The 18,241-nt window shown below is 36.9% G+C and overlaps 1 protein-coding gene across 1 annotated transcript; it reads right to left on the reverse strand.

The window, feature by feature from the left end:
• Positions 1 to 15,866: 15,866 nt before the first annotated feature.
• LOC149713577 (uncharacterized) lies at positions 15,867 to 16,723 on the reverse strand. The gene is made up of 3 exons (XM_089843961.1): positions 16,519 to 16,723; positions 16,135 to 16,454; positions 15,867 to 16,077 (listed from the first exon to the last, which is right to left on the reverse strand). The coding sequence occupies exons 1-3, from the start codon at positions 16,558 to 16,560 to the stop codon at positions 15,867 to 15,869; spliced, it is 573 nt and encodes a 190-aa protein (XP_089700087.1). The 5' UTR covers positions 16,561 to 16,723.
• Between the last annotated feature and the right edge of the window lie 1,518 nt (positions 16,724 to 18,241).

Here is an 18,241-nt window from a genome sequence, read left to right on the forward strand (position 1 = left end):
AATTTTGTTCGTTCAAACCTTAATATTTCTTGAAAAATTCGAGTGAGGAGGCGGCACTACCTAGAAAGATTGATTTTAGCAGATAACAGCGAAAAAATTATGTTCTACACACACTGGGACTATGGGAGAGTTTCAGGGCCGCAGGTCGCACATGATGAAATTTCAAGTCCAGTTTACGTCAATTCTCCCTGGTCGTACTAGTAGCAGGTTAAGCTATAGTTTGCTCAGGTCCTGTTAGTCTCGAAAGGGTTATACAGTCCTTGTAACTTTTAAAAGGTTGTTGTCATGGCTAAACAGACCGCTATTACAGTTTTTTTAATGTTTTATAGGTTATTTTGACACGATATCTCCCAAAAGTAATTAATGTAATGATAAAATGTTTTCGGGGAATGGAATTGTGGTCGAAAAGCCGAGATAAGTAAATTTTTGAAATTGATTACCAGTAAAATAATTTATTTCAACGGAAAACGGTAATGGAACGTTGTTTTTTCTTAAGCACGCATTTATGTTTCAATTAAAAAGAAAAATTAATATCTGATCCTTCAGACAAGGGATAACCTCAGTCTTATCGATACTTTTTAGGTCTTTATTCTAATCAAGACATTTTTGATTAATATCTGTTCCTTCAGTCTTCATTTTAATTAAGAATGTTAAGAAACTGTTTTACATTTGAAAATCTGTACTAAACAGAAACATATATAAAAGGGACCATAACTTTAGCTCAATCAGACAATAATTTATAATGATACTTCAAAAAAAACGTAAATCAATAAAAGTTTGTATTCTTAATTCTTATTATAATTAACATAATACAATTTTTTACAATTATTTATTGAAACGCTAGGCGCCCCCTTAAAAATTCCAGAAATAGGACCAAATTGACAATTTTACAAAATTTTTAAAAATGCTGATTTATGTCCGTTTAGCATTTAGCTCAAAATTGTCATAAGCCCAATATGAAATTCGGATATCCTCAAAACTTCACAAAGACGATCCGAGATAGTCAATTTCAAACTTTTTTGTAGCATAAACTAACGTCTGTTTGATATTTAACTTAAAACCTTAAACAAAATATAGTCAGGGCTATCCTAAAAGTTCACAAAGATGATCCAAGATTGTAAAAACGCCTAAAAAGTGCCATCTTCAAAATATGTAGCCGGGGAAAAGAGAGCGTGATCGAGTGGGCTATGCTAGTGGTTGGAAGTCGCGGGGGCTGGGACAGGGATAAGGGAGTTGAGATGGATTGGAAATGATGATGAGCGACCTGCGGCACCGTATTTCTCCCAATGTACCTCGCGCACGCCCCTACGCTTCGGTAGGCGATTGCTAAGTGCTGCCGAGTAGCGGCAGTTTATTTTTATGAGAACTAGCATCTATTTTGAAGATAGAGGGAGCGCCCTTTACAATTTCGTCCAGTACGACCCTACCTAACCGCTGAGGATGCTGGGAGGACTATGGTGCCGTAGGTGGGGGTACACAGGCAATGCTATAGATATGGGGGTTTACACTCCATTCCTCTCTTCTTCAAGGCTGGGACTCCAGGCATAGCCGACTCCATCACGCACTTGACAACGCAAAGCAACTCGCGCCAGCGTGGGAAATAAGGCGGTGACACAGAGCAAATGACCAGTTTAAAAATTGCCTGGTCCAGTTCAAAAATTAAATCGGAGGGGGGTCCACGAGACTACTAACACAATACGAAAAAAGTTAAGGCCAATCAAAGAACCCTCCTTTAGCATTAGAGGGAGTATCAAGTCTTATCTAAGAGAGCGACCGCTCTCCTAGAATAAAAAATAATTGCTAAAAACTGAAAAATTTATTAGTTAACGCTGGTACCAAAGAGGGTATAAACAGAGGGAGTTGAAGCTAGCAGCTTTGGCAATATATTTTTTCAGTTCTCGCTTTTCTTTTTTATTTGTTATATTTTCACCTAATATCCTGTTCACCGTATTTCATTAGAGGGCAGAGCACATCGGTAGCTTTGAGGATAACTTTCAAAGCCTTCTACTCCCCCTCTTTATACCCTCTTTGCTGGTACTAAATTTTAAATTAACAAACTAGTTCAAAATGCCTGGCATTGACTTTATTTTACTTGTAGCTTGTTTAATAAATTGTTTGGTTTCTTACTGAAAAATCGCTTAATAATGTCATTCAAAAGTTCATTGATCCAATCTGAACTGTAATGAATTATCAAGAATGGACAAAATTTGTCATTTAAATCATGGATCTTTTAAACCCGATAGGATATGAGAAAACCGGGTCGATACAAAACCTACTATAGATACTTAAAAAGGGTGGCGTTAAGACTCCTAATTTCAAGGTCATTCATTTGATTTCAAATTCACTGTTAAAAACTAATCTCGCGTGTGTAAATATTAAGAATATGTATTCAGGTATATCAAGGCCATTCGAATTGAATTTCAAATTGAGCACCATTTAAAGGTGAATGCGTGTTGAAGGAGTAATGAAACCAGAGTTCGAATTAAAAATAAAAGATTACCCAGCTCAAAAAACCAACGGGTTTTATTGGGTTTTACCCACTATAAAAAAACATCAATAAACCCACTTAATAAAGCTCATCACTAAGATTTTCAATTTGGAATGCTAAAATAATTTCATTTTAAAGATAGTTTAAGATATTAATAGTTTCGAATCAAAAGCACTATGTAATAATATTTATAATTTTTTATGAAAATTAAATGAAATTAATTTTATGAAATTAAACCTCTTCGAGTTGAGACGCAATTAAGAGGTTTTTCTTAAATAATTAAGTATATAAAATTGATATTATTTTAATCGTCATTAATTTAGCTTAATTATATTTAAATCGTGTTAACAAAATTTTGTTCCTAAAATCATTTTCAACATAGCTATTGTTAGCGTATGCCTCTTTAACAATTTTTGGAAAGTTAGGGTATAAATGTTGGTCTTCTCCCTTTAATGGATAAGCGGAGCCTCTGAAATGAACTCGGCCCATGCATGTCAAATTTTATGTGGGGAAAATCCAGTTTGTTAAGGAAAATTTTTTCACCATATATGTGTACGAGATGGCGCTTTTATTCGGTTGGGACAGGGGTCTTCCTTAAAATATCGTTGATATTTTAGGGGTCAGTCATAAAAGTTTTATGATAGAGAATAGTTTCATCCTAAAATTAACGTAAATGTTTTTGGGGCTTTTCACTTTTTATTGAATCTTTTGGTTAGATTATATGGATAACAACAAAATAATTATTTTATTTTTGAATTGTGATTTTTTATAAAACGAAACTTCTTGAAGTTTAAAAATCAGATTTATTTTTACACTCCGCTTATGCTATCGCATTTCATTTCAGAATTTGAGCCATTGTTCAATTCCTTCCCTTTCTTGTTAATACTGTATTGTAAACAGTTTGGAACCAGGCAAACAACTATGATTCTTTAAATAAAATTAGATGTTAAATTATTTCAATTAAAATAATTCAGTAAGGGTAATTAAAACGATACAATCCGCGACCTTAGCCCAAATACTTAAGCAGTCGACAGGGTCACGGGGTTGAACTTTGTTTATTTTACGGTAATATAAGCGCCCAAGCGTAAAACCACGGCGAACTAAATTGGTTAAAAAAATATTCTCGCTTCGCGACACGCATGGGCCCAGTTCATTTAGGAGGTTCCGGGATAAGATATAGCGCTATTGGGAGGCTAGACGTTTCTCGTAATCGTAGCTGATCACTTGGTAAATCTTAACGTTAACGATGATAATGGAGCAGAAGCTAATATTGCTTTCTGCGAACACGTTTGCTCCAATTTTCCTACTGCGAACGCGGAGACAGACAGACAGGCACAAACACGGACACGTCCAGTGTAATACTTCTTCGCTACATCATCGTAGAGGTGATAACAGTTAATCAAAGGCTATAAAAAGTTTGCTCACAACTTGGTTGTCGTGTAATTACTATTTTCTCTTTTTAATCCGCAACGATATTCTTAAATAGTCAGCTTGATTGCTAACGTTTATCTAAACTAAACATAAATTATCGCAAGCCGCTCAAAGTGAGAATATGAGCGATTGAAGGGACGCTGTTGTTCGATCAGACTAAAAAGTTTCCAACTTTGAAATTAACGTTGGGAATGCTAGCTTACCCTTTGAACTGAAATTTAAGTAGTAATTTTTGGGGACATATAATTAGTGTGGTGACACAGTGAATAAATGGTTCCAACATCAATATTTAGTTACAGAATGGGGAAATATAGACAAGGAGAGAGGATGGGGTTGGGGTAGAGAGGGTGTTGGCGAACGCAAGCTGTCACTTATGGATGTTGATGTACGTCAAAGACGTATGTTTGGAAATGGCCCGGAACTTGGATGGTGGCAAGTGTATACTTGGGCGAATCAATATCATTGAGGAGCATTTATTCAAGGTAGTCTTTTCAGGAACTTAATAGAACCATAATAGCGCGTGATTGACGACGTTTCTCCCGAGTGTAAATTGAATTGCGTTAAATACCATCGACGTAATTACGCTAACGGACAAACTTAAACAAATATAGAGGAGAGTTCCGTTATAATTATGAAGCAAGTTAATTCATCCTAGACATAACTGATATGAAAAGGGGCTCATCAAGATCTCCTGCTAATTACTTTTGCTAAGGTAAACCGATTATAGACCGAAAGTTTAAAGTCATAGAGGATAACGTAATTTGATTGTCAAATTAAAAGGAACAAAACTAAAACCCTTTGAGAATTGTTTGAAGTAGTTGATGAGCAAGATTACTCTAAATGTCTATAATCAGGGATAGATAGACTTTTTTTAAGACGGAATAAACAATGTTTGGCCTTTACTTCAGTCCGACTCATAGACGAGTATATACACTGTTAGAAAAAAAGGTGTTTCATGGGTGTTCGGAAATACCTTGAGGTGTTTATACACTCTTTTTGGAGTGTTTTTTAACTGAGATGGTGTTTTCTCCGTAAAAAGGTGCTAGTTGACTCTTTTAAGGTATTTTTTAAAGAAATTGTGATTCACTGGTACGTAGACACACCTTTAGGTGTTAATTGACCCTTATTAAATGGTTTTTAAACGGAAATAGTGTTTTTAATAAAAATCTGTTCGAATGGTGCGAATAAACACCTTTGGGCTTGACTTTACACATTTTAGCTGATATGGTGTTTTTTTTAAGTGAAAGGTTATTGATATGAGCTTAGAGGGAAATAATCTACTAATTCTACCTGCACAGTGAAGCATCCTAAAAATAACCCAAAGATTTTAAAAATCTAAATTATTTTACATTTCTTAGGACTAGCTTATTCTAATATTTGAAGGAATTTATACTTATTTTGATTTTTTAATCATTGGAAAATAATTCTCGAAGAATTCAATATGCTGGAATGTCTTGGAATTAAGAGTAATTCATAAAATTATCACTTGAATTTCCCCTTGACACAGGTTTTTATCTCTCCGAGTGACGATGACGTCACGGAGAGGTATTACACTGGACGTATCTGTGTGTCTAAGATGAAGCAAAGCTTTATAGCTACACAACTACTAAAAGAATCGTAATGCCGAAAAATATTTAAAAAATTTCCATTTAATATTCTGCAAAAAGAAAATGTTCTCGTTTTGCAAGAGATCTTATCATCCTACTCGCTTTATATTAACTTTGATATGCGTGTTGTGTCTCGATTCAGATGCAATCTTCATTACTCGTTCTATATAAACTCTCACTTGTGTCATTACATAGAAAGAAGTTTATCTTAAATAATTAAATAAATATAAGTGCTATGAATTATTTTAACTGTCAGTATTTTACGTTAATTATCATTAGGTCGGTTTAAGAAATTTAATTCCTAAAATAATTTTAAACATAGCTATCTATCAAGTTATACCTCTAGGAAACACCTATATCAGAACTTTTGTAAATTTTGGGTATATAAGGTGATTGATTCACATTAAGAGATAAGAAATGCGCAATTGCGTCAACCTTTGGTGGAAGCTCTGCCATTAGGAGGCTAGACGTTTTTCATGTCTCACGTGTGGCGTATGTGGTGTACGAAAGACTAGTGCATGGTGTTGTTGTTCGAAACCATTAAATACCGGTTAGCATGGGTGAAACAACTGGTTGTTAGACAGCAGATGAAGGTGTAACGGATAGTTAGTGATTGACGTTAAATAAGATGGATGTAGCAACGAAGTAACATTTTCTGAATTTTTGTATACTGCGAACGCGTTCCGGAAATTACGAACACGTTTGCTTCGATTTGCCAACTGCGAACGCGGTGACAGACAGACACACAGAAACGTCCAGTACAAAACCTCTCCGTGACGTCATCGTCACTCGGAGAGGTAAAAATTCTACTTCATTACGCTATCGCCGCACTATTTCTAATGGTATATACCACATACACGCAAATCTGTACTTATTGTCTTCTGACAACACCGTCATATAGTCTTCTGTGTATACCACATACACGGCAATCTGAAACGTTGGCTTCTACTCCATTATCATCGTTGGGATTAAGATGTACGCGCGATCGGGTTAAGTTACGAGAAACGACTAACCTCCCAATTTCAGGGCTTAGACCAAAGGTTCACGCAATAGCGGTTATTCCTACCAATTCTGAGTCAATTGCCTTATTTACCCTTACTTTCCACAAATTGTGAAAACAGTTTACGCTAGAAGTCAAACGTCAATAATAGATATGTTTAAAATCATTTTAAGAATAACGGTTCTTAAAACCACTTAACTAGAATTAAGGTAAAATACTGACGATTAAAAAAATAATATCATTTATATTTATTTAAATATTTAAGATAATTTTCTTTCTTCGGAACAACACAAGTGAAAGTTTATATAGAACGAGTAATGAAGATTGCATCTGAGTCGAAATACTGCACGCATATCAAAGTTAATATAAAGCGAGTAGGATAAAATTATCTCTTACAAAACCATAACATTTTCTTATTGTAGAATATTAAATGAAAATTTGTTAAGTATGTTTCGGCATTACGATTCTTTATGTTGTTTTGTAGCTATAAAGCTCTGTTTCATTTCAATATTCCAAGAAGATCTTTTATATTAATATATCAAATTTGGTGTTTACTTTTTAATTCAGCTTTTCTACATTAATATACAGTGTAAACATGAAATTTAACTTTCCTAGTTTCACTAAATTTTACTTCAAAATATTTTGGCAAGCGTTGTTCGGATTGGTTCCTTGAATTCGTGTGTCTTTGAGGAGGTCTTGACAGTTCACAGTGAGCCGAAAATTAAATACACATTTAAATGATGTAAATCAGGTCCTTAAATAGAACTATTGAGGATATACAGTAAAGGTTAAACGTAACCGTTTCACACGCATATCAATTCTTACACGGTTGAATAAGGCTTACAGCAGAAAAAACGTTTACCCTTAATCCACTGGATTTGAGCAGCAGATTTTGAGCAGCTATTTTGAAAGACTAATCTATGGTAACTCATGTGTTTTTAAAAAAAAATTTCAAAAAACACCATTTACAGAGTTGATAGACACCTTTCTGGTATAATTATAATACTCTATTAAGGGTGATGGTTTAAACCTAACAAGAATTAAAAAGCACCAACGTCAATGAAAATTAAAAACACCAAATTAGTCTCAAAAAGACCTTTTTTTAAAGGGTTTATTAACACTTTTTCTGGTATTAATATACACCGCTATTCAAAGTGATTAAAACACCTCACAGGATATAAAAAGCACCTTCAGAGAAGGTATTATTTAGCACCGTTTTCAAAGGTGCGTATTGACATCCTCTCGAATGGTGCTTTTAAAGCTTTGGTCCCATTGAACCGAATTCCCATTCGACAGAAGGGGTTTTTTTTGGGGTCCCATTCGACCGAACGTAGCCAAAGGTGCGATTTTATTACAGTCCCATTGGACCGAAATTCTATTGAACTGGAAGAAGACATACTGCGTGGTTTTGCATTAAATATATTTTTAATTTCACAACTTATTATTGTTAAAATAAATGTGAGTTGAAAATGTATTACTGCACTTATTTTAACTACGTTTTAATTACGGCGAACCTCACCTACCCTAGCCTAACCTAACCTAACCTAACCAAACGTAACCTAACCTAACGTAACCCAACCCAACCTTGTTTGGAGGTAAAAAGATTATTTTTATGAGTATTAAAAGCCCGCCTCTTAACACGAATAATTTATTAGCAATAATAGAAATATTTTGGAAAAGGTGGCAGCTAATTAATAGCAGAATATTTTGGAAAAGGTGGCAGCTAATTAATATGAAAATCTTTTGGAAAAGGTGGCAGCTAATTAATAGGAGAATATTTTAGAAAAGGTGGTAGCTAATTAAAAGGAGAATATTTTGGAAAATGTGGCAGCTAATTAGTAGGAGAATGTTTTGGAAAAGGTTGCAGCTAATTAATAGGAGAATGTTTTGGAAAAGGTTGTAGCTAATTAAAAGGAGAATATTTTGGAAAAGGTGGTAGCTAGTTAAAAGGAGAATATTTTGGAAAATGTGGTAGCTAATTAGTAGGAGAATGTTTTGGAAAAGGTTGCCGCTAATTAATAGGAGAATATTTTGAAAAAGGTGGCAGCTAATTAATAGGAGAATATTTTGGAAAAGGTGGTAGCTATTTAAAGGGAGAATATTTTGGAAAAGGTGTCAACGAATTATTGGAACCAAACCAAACCAAACCAAAACTAACCTAAGCTAACCTAACCTAGGCTAACCTAACCTAACCTAACCTAACCTATGCTAACCTAACCTAACCTAACCTAACCTAACCCACCCGAAACCAAAATATTAAAATTTTAATTTAAAATTTAAAGACATTGATGGAACTATCATTAAGACTGTACGTCATTTTAAGCACAATTTGTTTATTAATTCTATATATCTCTTGCCTTGAAAGGAATGAAAGTGAGCGTTTTAATTAGTATCACGAAACATTTACTTTTAATATTATCAACATACCTTTCGGAGATTCGAACCAACAACCTATCGCTTCGTAGTCCAACATCGTATCCACTACACCACCGAATCGCTGATGGCTACAGTGTTTCAAGTTATATTCATGTATTTTTTAGGGGTATATTCGGACGATTGGGATTTCGGTCCATCGGGAATATAGCCATTGGGCTGGAAATCTAAAATCATTGCGGGATATTCTGTCGAATGGGATTTCGGTCCATTGGGAATTCGGTTGAAAGGAACGATACCCTTTTAAACACCAATAGGGGTGCTGCTGTGGATGCATTAGGTGTCAAACAGTTCCATTTTTTTTAACAGTGTAGTCCCTTCCTTCAACACGTAACCTAAAAATTAAATTATCTTATTGGCTCACTAAAACTACGTATTGGTGACGTTGCTGAAAAGGAGGGCCAAAAATACGTAATTCCTGTTTACCTTTGTCGCTATGACTACGACCCCTCTTGCGTTGTACCATAGCCCACTCGATCACGCGCGTAACGACGCAAGCTGCTCGCGCTATAGCGGGAGCGCGGATCGAGTGGGCTATGGTTGTCCAGATAAGCGTCTTCACAGGGGCTCAAAATGGAGCCGTCTAAATGCGAGGGTCCGGTAATTATTTGGGAATTGTTTTTAATAGCAATTAAGAAGGTAGTTAGTGAATTTGGTGCCGGTGTTTTGGATTTGGAGTACATCTGTAAGGGTGAAAAGTGTTCGCTAATTCTTTCTTAAGCCAAGCATGTCTACTATCCTCATGATTTTGTAAACGAATTTGATGAAGTTAACCAAGGCTTAGTGAATGGGCAGGAGTTTTGTGAGCTTAGTGTTTGGTTAAAACCTGTTCGTGCTGTAATATCTATGAAGACTTTTACTCAATTCTAACTCACTTTTAATTTTCTTGGATCTTCCCAGTTTTTTTCACTTGCAAGCCCTATGTCTTGCGTAACTTCCATTTTTAAACAATGTTATTTCAAAAATTACAATCCGAGCCCATTTCAACTTGGCAGACGAAGGGGCAGACGTCGATTATTTGACCCGGAAATACATACAACGCCATAACGAAAATAAGACCCGCCTCTTCTTTTATATCCCTCCGTCACGGGTAAGGGGGTCGTGGACTTGGACGCGCACCCGAATAACCCTGTTACCCATTCCGTCTTAAAAAAGTCCATCTATCCCTGCTATAATACGAGCCATAAATTAACAGAAAATGTGGAAATACTTGAAAACAATTCCCAACAAGCTTAACAACTACTCGATTCGAGCACGCGAAACAAATTTCCTTTTACACCAAAAATACTCGAAACAAATTTTCAATTTACTCTATATTCGATAAGAAAAATTTTCGATACTCGAGACTCGACTTGAAGGCTCGCACATCTCTAGTATAAACGTTACTACATTTCTGGTCACCATAATTGATGTAAATTTTTCAAAAACGTTCTTCTCAACTGACCTTTAGGTAGCTTAGAGTAATATAAATGATGAAACACCGTGCGCGAGACGGTGTTGTCCACATTGCGTCGAATAACGATTAGAGAGTCTGAAATTTTCCCTTCAGTAGATGTGTAATATATAATTCAGTTGAGTGGTTCTCCCACCAAAGTGACAGCAACGAAATTGCCCTCCTTATCAAGAGCATATTTGAGCCTACGCTTTCACTCTCACTCAACGCCGCCATAGGCGTAGAGTTCTATAGGCCCGTGGGGCCCGAGCCCCCCCAAAAATTTTAGAAGTGGCCACGGGCCCCACCAAAAATTTGTCATCCATAATACCGAAATCATGAAGATAGTGACCTCATAAAAATAATTTTTGCGTTTAAATGACTGTAAAAAACCATTAAAACCACTACAGAGCAGTGTTTTCCGAACAGAATAGTTTTATTTTGATCTGTAAAATGTAAACAAGACGACCCAAGGGCTGGCCATAATAGTAGCCACATCGGTATCTACTTAATTATTCTTACTTCAATAAATTCACTTTTGTTATAATTGAAATAGTGCGACATAAACAGAGAATTTGAAATTTACTTCTGTTATATTTGTAATAGTGCGAGATAAACAGAAAACTTGAAATTTACTTATGTTATAATTGTAATAACCCGGTTCCGAGAAGCTTTTGCTTTTAAAATTCCCCACGATTTCTTTGAATGTTGAAATAGGGGAGTGGGATTGAAAGCGTGAAATACTTGTCGACGGGTGATAGGAGTTTTAAACGGAGATTTAATCTTCCATTTTAAGGCTATATCATAATCCTCTCTCTCGCTTGAAACATAGAGCAAATGTGAACCAAACAATGCTTAACCTTACTAGTTAAATTTAATGCAATGCTTAATCATCTCATATTAACTCTTACTTCAATGATGAACGAAATATATCACCTCGCCACAATCCTATCCCATCAGCTCCATTGACTCTCCGTTCAATTAGGAAAGAAAAATTTTATACTACCAAAGGCAGAACAAAGAAGGCAGTACAGAGATACTCCTACAATGCCACCGCCAACAGGGCAGGTCATACTAATGTCCACATCGTAGATGTATATCATACGATGTGGCTAAAAAGTGTCGTTTCTAAGAGATTTTTTTTCCATTTCGTTGAAAAAGTGAATTGACCGGTCAAGGCAGCAGCGACTGGCAGCCCATCCTAACCAGATTGGCTGGTTTTCATGGTTTTCACGTCAAATAAATTTAGATACTACAACAATTTCGTTGACCGTTGACACAAATAATGGAAGGAATGAGGGATGGGATTGAAAAGTGCAACTGGTCTTCTGAAAATAACCCGTTTTTAGCATGCTCTTGTCTAGTATAGTCTGAAGCCGATTAGGCTTTAGACATGAAGTACGTAACATGTGCCATTGTGCCTGGAGGAGCTACACGATATTCTCCAAGCTCCTGGGAAAAAACCCCCTTATGCGGAGGAATATAATTCGGTAGGGCGGCTCCTTCGGATCCTTGCGATCCTTCCGCTTTAAGAACCGATTTACCAGGTACATAAATTAGGGAACAACTATAAAAACTGAATATTCTTTAGTTAAAACTATACACAATACCAAAGATTATTTGGGAGTAAGGCACGAAGATCTTATCAATCTGGGTAGCTTTTGCTTAGACTATTTAAGACGCCGTGTATCTGTTTTTTACGAGGATTTTTTTCTGTTCTCGCGGCTACGTCGAGCCCAGCCGCTGGAGGCTCGGGAATCGGGATACCGCCGATACCTAGCCGAGGCTTAGTTAGTTTTCGAGTCTACTATTATTCGCAGAGCTATTTTTCTGTTGAAATTATAAAAATTCTTATAATATTTAGTTGAAGACTTATTAAATGACTGGAAAATTTTCGAAACTTGAGCTTTAAAACGTTGAATATAATATAACGACTAACGAACGATACCGCAAATTTGCCTTTCAAGCTTCCCGGTTATGTCGCCGGCGAGGTCGAGTCGAGGTCCCATGCAAGAAAATAGTAATAGCCGTCGCCGATTGGTCTGGCATTAAAGATGCTATCTACGGTTAGGGGACTTATGATTGGTTAAAAGCTTTTTTGTTCGTCTGTTTAGTTTTTACTTCGGGAATGTCATGAAATATATGGCCAAAGCTATGGAAAATTGGGACTTACGTACTTTATGTGTGAAGCATAATCCGCTTTTGGAATAGTGCGACGAATGTAAGGCCAGGGAGGAATTCGAAGGGAGACGGAAATTGCAACAGAGTTATCGGCGTGTCATGCGCATTACAATCTACCGGACTTTTAGATTTTAGTGCAAATCAAAGCCGATTCAAGGATGATGGCGGGAGGATGCGAAATCTGAGAGAAATAGGCGCGCTGTGGAACGGCTTAGGTCCGGTGGAACGCAATAAATGGGGGAAATACTCGGAATAGGAATTCAATTTGTCCTTGATAGGGAAAAACAAGACGGCGCGCATTATAGATCCCTGTTAAAAAAACCCTCTGCCGCAGTCTCGTCTGAACGTATGTGAAAGGCTCGGGTTGATAATCCCTCTTTAAACATCTAGTATCCCTGGTAAGGCGCGGCGCTGGTAAAACTCCATAGAGTTGATAAACAATTTTCAAAATGTTTTTCGAGGCACAAGTATAAATTAGTCTTATGGGTTAAGTCGCTCTCATGGTTTTCTAAGTTGGTGATTTACCCGAGTTTTGAAAGTGGTCTCGAAATTTTAGTAAGGATTTTTACATTCGCATTGTAATGCGCAAATACGAATAAATTTATTTTAAAACGGCCTAGATTATCTTTAGAGGAAAACATAGTACATGGATATACTTAATAAATATACTATATATTGTAGTATATATAAATTTAGAACTTAATTTTCGTTAGGAATTTATTTACATCAGATGCATGCATCATGCATGATGCTATCTATGTATTGGTCCAGGCCGGTTGGGCCGGGCCCCACCAAACATTTTCGAAACTCTACGCCTATGAACCTACAGACTTAATTCTCATATTTTGTTTGACCATTAAATAAAAATTACATTGAGTTGATACTTCTTCATAACTTTTAGAGCTTTTAATACTCATAATAGGTCGCGAAGAGTTTTCAAGCTTAACTTCGGAGGCCATTTTCTCAATTTCCCGTGTTACTTCTCTTAACATCCACCAGGTAGAGACCTTAATCTTACTCCGTTGATAGAGGGGAGGAATTTTAACCCACCCAGCCATTCCTCTTCCTCTCTCTCGTAAATAAAATGCCCCCACAGTGAGCCCTATGGCTCGTTCATAACTTCCCCTAATCCACCTCTGGTACTAGTTGTACAGCTCAATCTATAGATGCCCTGACTTAACTCAGGGCTGAAAATTCGCAGTTACGTTACTCTTAAGAAGTAGGCGTGCACTTGAAAATATTTTTCTAATTCGAGGAGATGTTTTTAAATTATCGATAAAGATTACATTTAAAAATGATATATACAGGGTGCTATGTTAATGAGCATGTTTATTGGGCCCAACTGAGTGGAAAGTATAAAATAACATGGAGTGTACAGCCCCCAAACATTGGCCCCTAAAACAAGAAAATATCCAACAATGTACGACTTTAAACCGAGTGCCCAGCAGCGCCAGCTTGTGTTAGAACTATCTAAAACCGTTTTGTACCTTTACCAGGAGCAGATGACAAAGGGGTCTTCGACGCTAGCTTCCACAATGTAGAGGGCAATGGGAGCCGCGTACGTCACAGCTCGGCCGAAAATGTAGTGGTATCGTTTGCCATACAGAATAGCACCAAAGGCTGCTGGGAATTTTTTTTTGTAATAACGGACTAGCGATAGCTTCTGAGGTTCGTCTTATCCGTTCGCGACATAAATATACACAATATAATTACTTTATTCAAACATATGTAACCATTGGTGTTAAGATAAAAGATAACACTACATTTTGTGACTTTAAACCTACAAAATAGTCAAAGTACGTCCAAACTAGCAGAGAAACATATCAAAAGCCAGGTAAGCCAAGGCTTAATTAACAATTTGTGACCACTGGAGTGATTGGATTCGGGTTTTCGAAAGATAAAAGCATGGTTATAAAAGATGCCGAAGCACAATGCTATACATGTGTTTTAGGGCCTCTATATTCCGTATTTCTTTTGAATTAATTAACTGCTACAAGAGGTTGGAAAACGAAATCACTGACTATCTCTTACATTTTGGGTGAGTGATTTCGTTTCCCAACCTCTCGTAGCTAACAATTAATTCAAGAAGAAATTTAGAAAAATTTGGCACTGAAACATATTTTAGTTTTTTTATAATAGCTGGTAGTGTTCGTACGGGGTAAAAATTTAATCGGGGTCGGGGGCAGGTTATCCCCGAAAAAAACAAGTCGGGGTCGGGGTCAGGGTAAGACATCGCATGCTGAAAAATTTTGGAAAAATGATAAAAAAATCGTTAAATTTCTGGGTGTTTGGAAAGAAGCTTTATTAATATACAAATTCGAGGGAGGATGGTGAACTTTGGAATTTTGGTGACTGTTTTTACTGTATTTTGTTTGTTGTTAGTTACCCCTTTGCCCTTTTTTTCCATAAAGGAGAAGCGGAGCACTTATTTGAGACGAATGAGATGATTGTTTTTGGCGCAGGACAAAAAATAATTTGCTAAAAATAACCTAACCAAAATCTAACCCCGAAAAAAACCCCGACTACATTTTACATGTTAGGTACCGGGGTCGGGGTCGGGGGAAAAATTCGGGGATCCCCGGTTTTCGGGGTCGGGGTCGGGGTCCCCGTACGAACACTAATAGCTGGGCTTTTCATTATCAATTTTAGTCCCAAAAAAGACTAAAACGCCGTTGAAATCCATTTTTTAACTCTAATACTCGTTAAGCCTAGGCTAATTATAAAAAGACGACACGTAGTTTTAAAGAGAGGCTCCAGACGCGATTTCCCAGATCTCCTTTCGAGACTTTGCAGCCACGCTATTGGTTGGAAAATAAAGCTCAAATTTCCAACGAGAGGTGGCACTGGCGTAAAGATTTTTGTTAATAATCGTGACGTTCGCGGATCCCATTGCCCTCTACATTATGAAAGCTAGCGTCCGAGACTCCCATGTCATCTGCTCCTGCCTTTACTCAACAGAAGGGTATAACCAAATGTTGTTCAACCCATGTTCTCTGATACTTTCAGTCAGTTGGGCCCAATAAACACACTCCTTCACTATTGATGGACTGTATATTCCAGTGTCAATTAATATAAGACATTTAATCTGAATTGGACTGCTAGTTAATTCTAGACTTGATTGCAATTATTTTTTAAACCTTAATGATCTTTTACTGCGTAACTACCACCTAGTTAAAGGTAAAATTGAAAGTGACGTAGAATGGAGTTGTTACTTTGCTGGTGTTCAATATTGAAGTGGAAAATTATTTTTTGCGTTTCAACATAATCGAATTCGTCTCGTGACGGATTAAATATCTAAACAAAGTGGTTGAAGATAATTTCGGTAATGAGCACGGCTACTGTTCCCGACAACAGCGTGAAAAGTAAGTAGAAGGGAACGTTGACGCTGCTCAGGTCCAAATCAGCCGCGCTTTTCATCGGTCTCTTCCAAGTGACATGCCCATATAAATGACGCATCTCAAGATCCAGATAGTCCAACGCTTGCGTTTCGAATAACGGTTCCACGCTGCAATAAAACATTCCTCAAGCCCCTTAATTATTTTACGATAAAATTCATACCGACATCAGTTGGACGAGCTCGTGAATGATGGGGTTGTTTTTCATCCAAGTGGCGTTGAACATGAGGTGCAAGTATTCGAAGGCCAGTTCTTGTTGCGAAAAGTAAAGTCCTCCGTGGCTCAGAATGAATTCTTTATTCTCGTAATCGAAAGTCAAGAATTGTCCCAAGAACCAAATCAGAAAAGTGTCTCTCGTGATCAGAGCTTTTTCTCCAGAAAGAAGAGGAATGTACGCTTCAAGCGCAAAATATTCCTCAGGCTTGGTGTAAATATTCTCCTTATCCAGCGCGTCAAGCCATTCTTTAACAACTGGATCCCGCGTTGCCTATATAAATACGCAACAATGACTTCCAAAAGGAGAATAATTTAACACGGAAACGTCTATTTACCAATACTTTCAGATATTCGAGGGTTCCAGATTCCTCGAACATGACAGGTGGAATTCCCGATTTGATCAAGTCCGAGAGAGTGTCGATGCAATTGTAGCTTTCCGTCGTGAACTCCGTGCGCAAGAAACAACCCAAGAAAAACAGAATGAAAGTCACTCCGATCAGCCACGACGAAGCGAGCAGACGACGAGTAACGTGCGGCAAAATGGAGGGAATAGCTGTAGGGAATGTATTTATGTCAGTTTAAAGCGCTAGCCATCTTTCGTAATGGGATGGTATCCTTCGCTAATTGGATTGTGGAAATCCGAAGTAATGGGAAATTTCTTTATCAAATGTAAACGAGCGCTGGATTGCTTACGTTCGGCGCACAAGAGCGAGGCGTTCTCCCAGACATTTTCCAGGGATTCTTGGGCCAGCTTCTTGACAACTTTCTTAGTGGGCAACGATTGGTATTTGTTTGTTACGACGGAGTGAATGACGAGCAAAAGTGACAGAAGCATCAAGGTAAACACCATTAAAATCACCACCTAATTAAGCGAAGAATTTAATTCAATCAATTGGGAAGCGAGTCGATTGCAAAATTTACTGGAGTGTCCATATTTAAGAAGGACAAGGATGTAGACACGACTCTTTTGGGAGAGGCCGACACGATAATCATCCTAGCCGTTTCGAACACCGGAGAAGGACTGAAATACTCCTGGCGGCCATCGAAAATCGTGAGAGGCCCAGGAATCATGATAAAATTTGATTTCTAAAACCAGAGTATAGATTAACAGGCAAACTCGTACAGTTAAATTAAATTAGATCTGATTTATCTTTCAGTTCACTTACGTTGAAAGCATTTGGCTCATTGTATAGGTTGGTAACATCGTGAAAGCTAATTTTATGGTCTTCGTAACATAGTCTAAATCATCGACAAAATTGTGTTACTATGAGATATAAAGGTAAGCTTAAAATTGCCCATAAATTATCTAAAATAAAATTCCTTTCAGGGAGTAATTAACATCTCAAAGAATATAAGAGACCATGCATTTGGTTGCTTGTGAGATGAAGGGTTTCTTGTTTACGATTCGAAAAGAGTTGAAAACCGATTAGATTACTCAAATTTTTTAAAGTATAAACAAAAGCTTCTCGATTATAGGTTAAAAATTCAAAATTAATCGAGTCGCACAAAGCAAAGAATTTGTCGATTATTCGTGGACAAATTTGACCGAACTAGCTAGCGAGGACTTAGACGCTAGCAACGCAATTCTTTCTCGCTCTAGTCTCGACACAATTTAAATTTCAATGAAATTCAATGTAATATGAAAAATACCGCATGTTGAAGGACCGTTTTAGATATTCAGCTATAAATATGTAAGATGACTTTGCACGCTCCATCCCCCACGATTCCTGACAAGAAATATTTAAACATTTTTTTCCACGAAATAAAATCATTCTCCAAGACACGCCACCGGATGTCCATAAACTCACCGTAATTGTCGTCACATTTAGTGGAGTTTCCTCGGCGTACCTATAAAAAATTATTTTCCAATCGACGACCACATTAAGATTTTTAATAGACAAAGAATTACTTGTATTTAAAATATCGGTTATTTCCAAGAAATTTAAATGGATTCATTGTCATTTTGGGTTCTACTTAAATGCAAGCGTGTGCATTGCGAAACCTCTGAAGGCTGCAAAGTGTAGCTGATTGATAAGCGATTGTTTATACTATCATACA

The sequence above is a fragment of the Phalangium opilio genome, unplaced genomic scaffold (assembly GCF_054372755.1).
Source record: "Phalangium opilio isolate 3A_F unplaced genomic scaffold, DU_Popi_V2 ptg000009l_1, whole genome shotgun sequence".
Lineage (NCBI taxonomy): Eukaryota > Metazoa > Arthropoda > Arachnida > Opiliones > Phalangiidae > Phalangium > Phalangium opilio.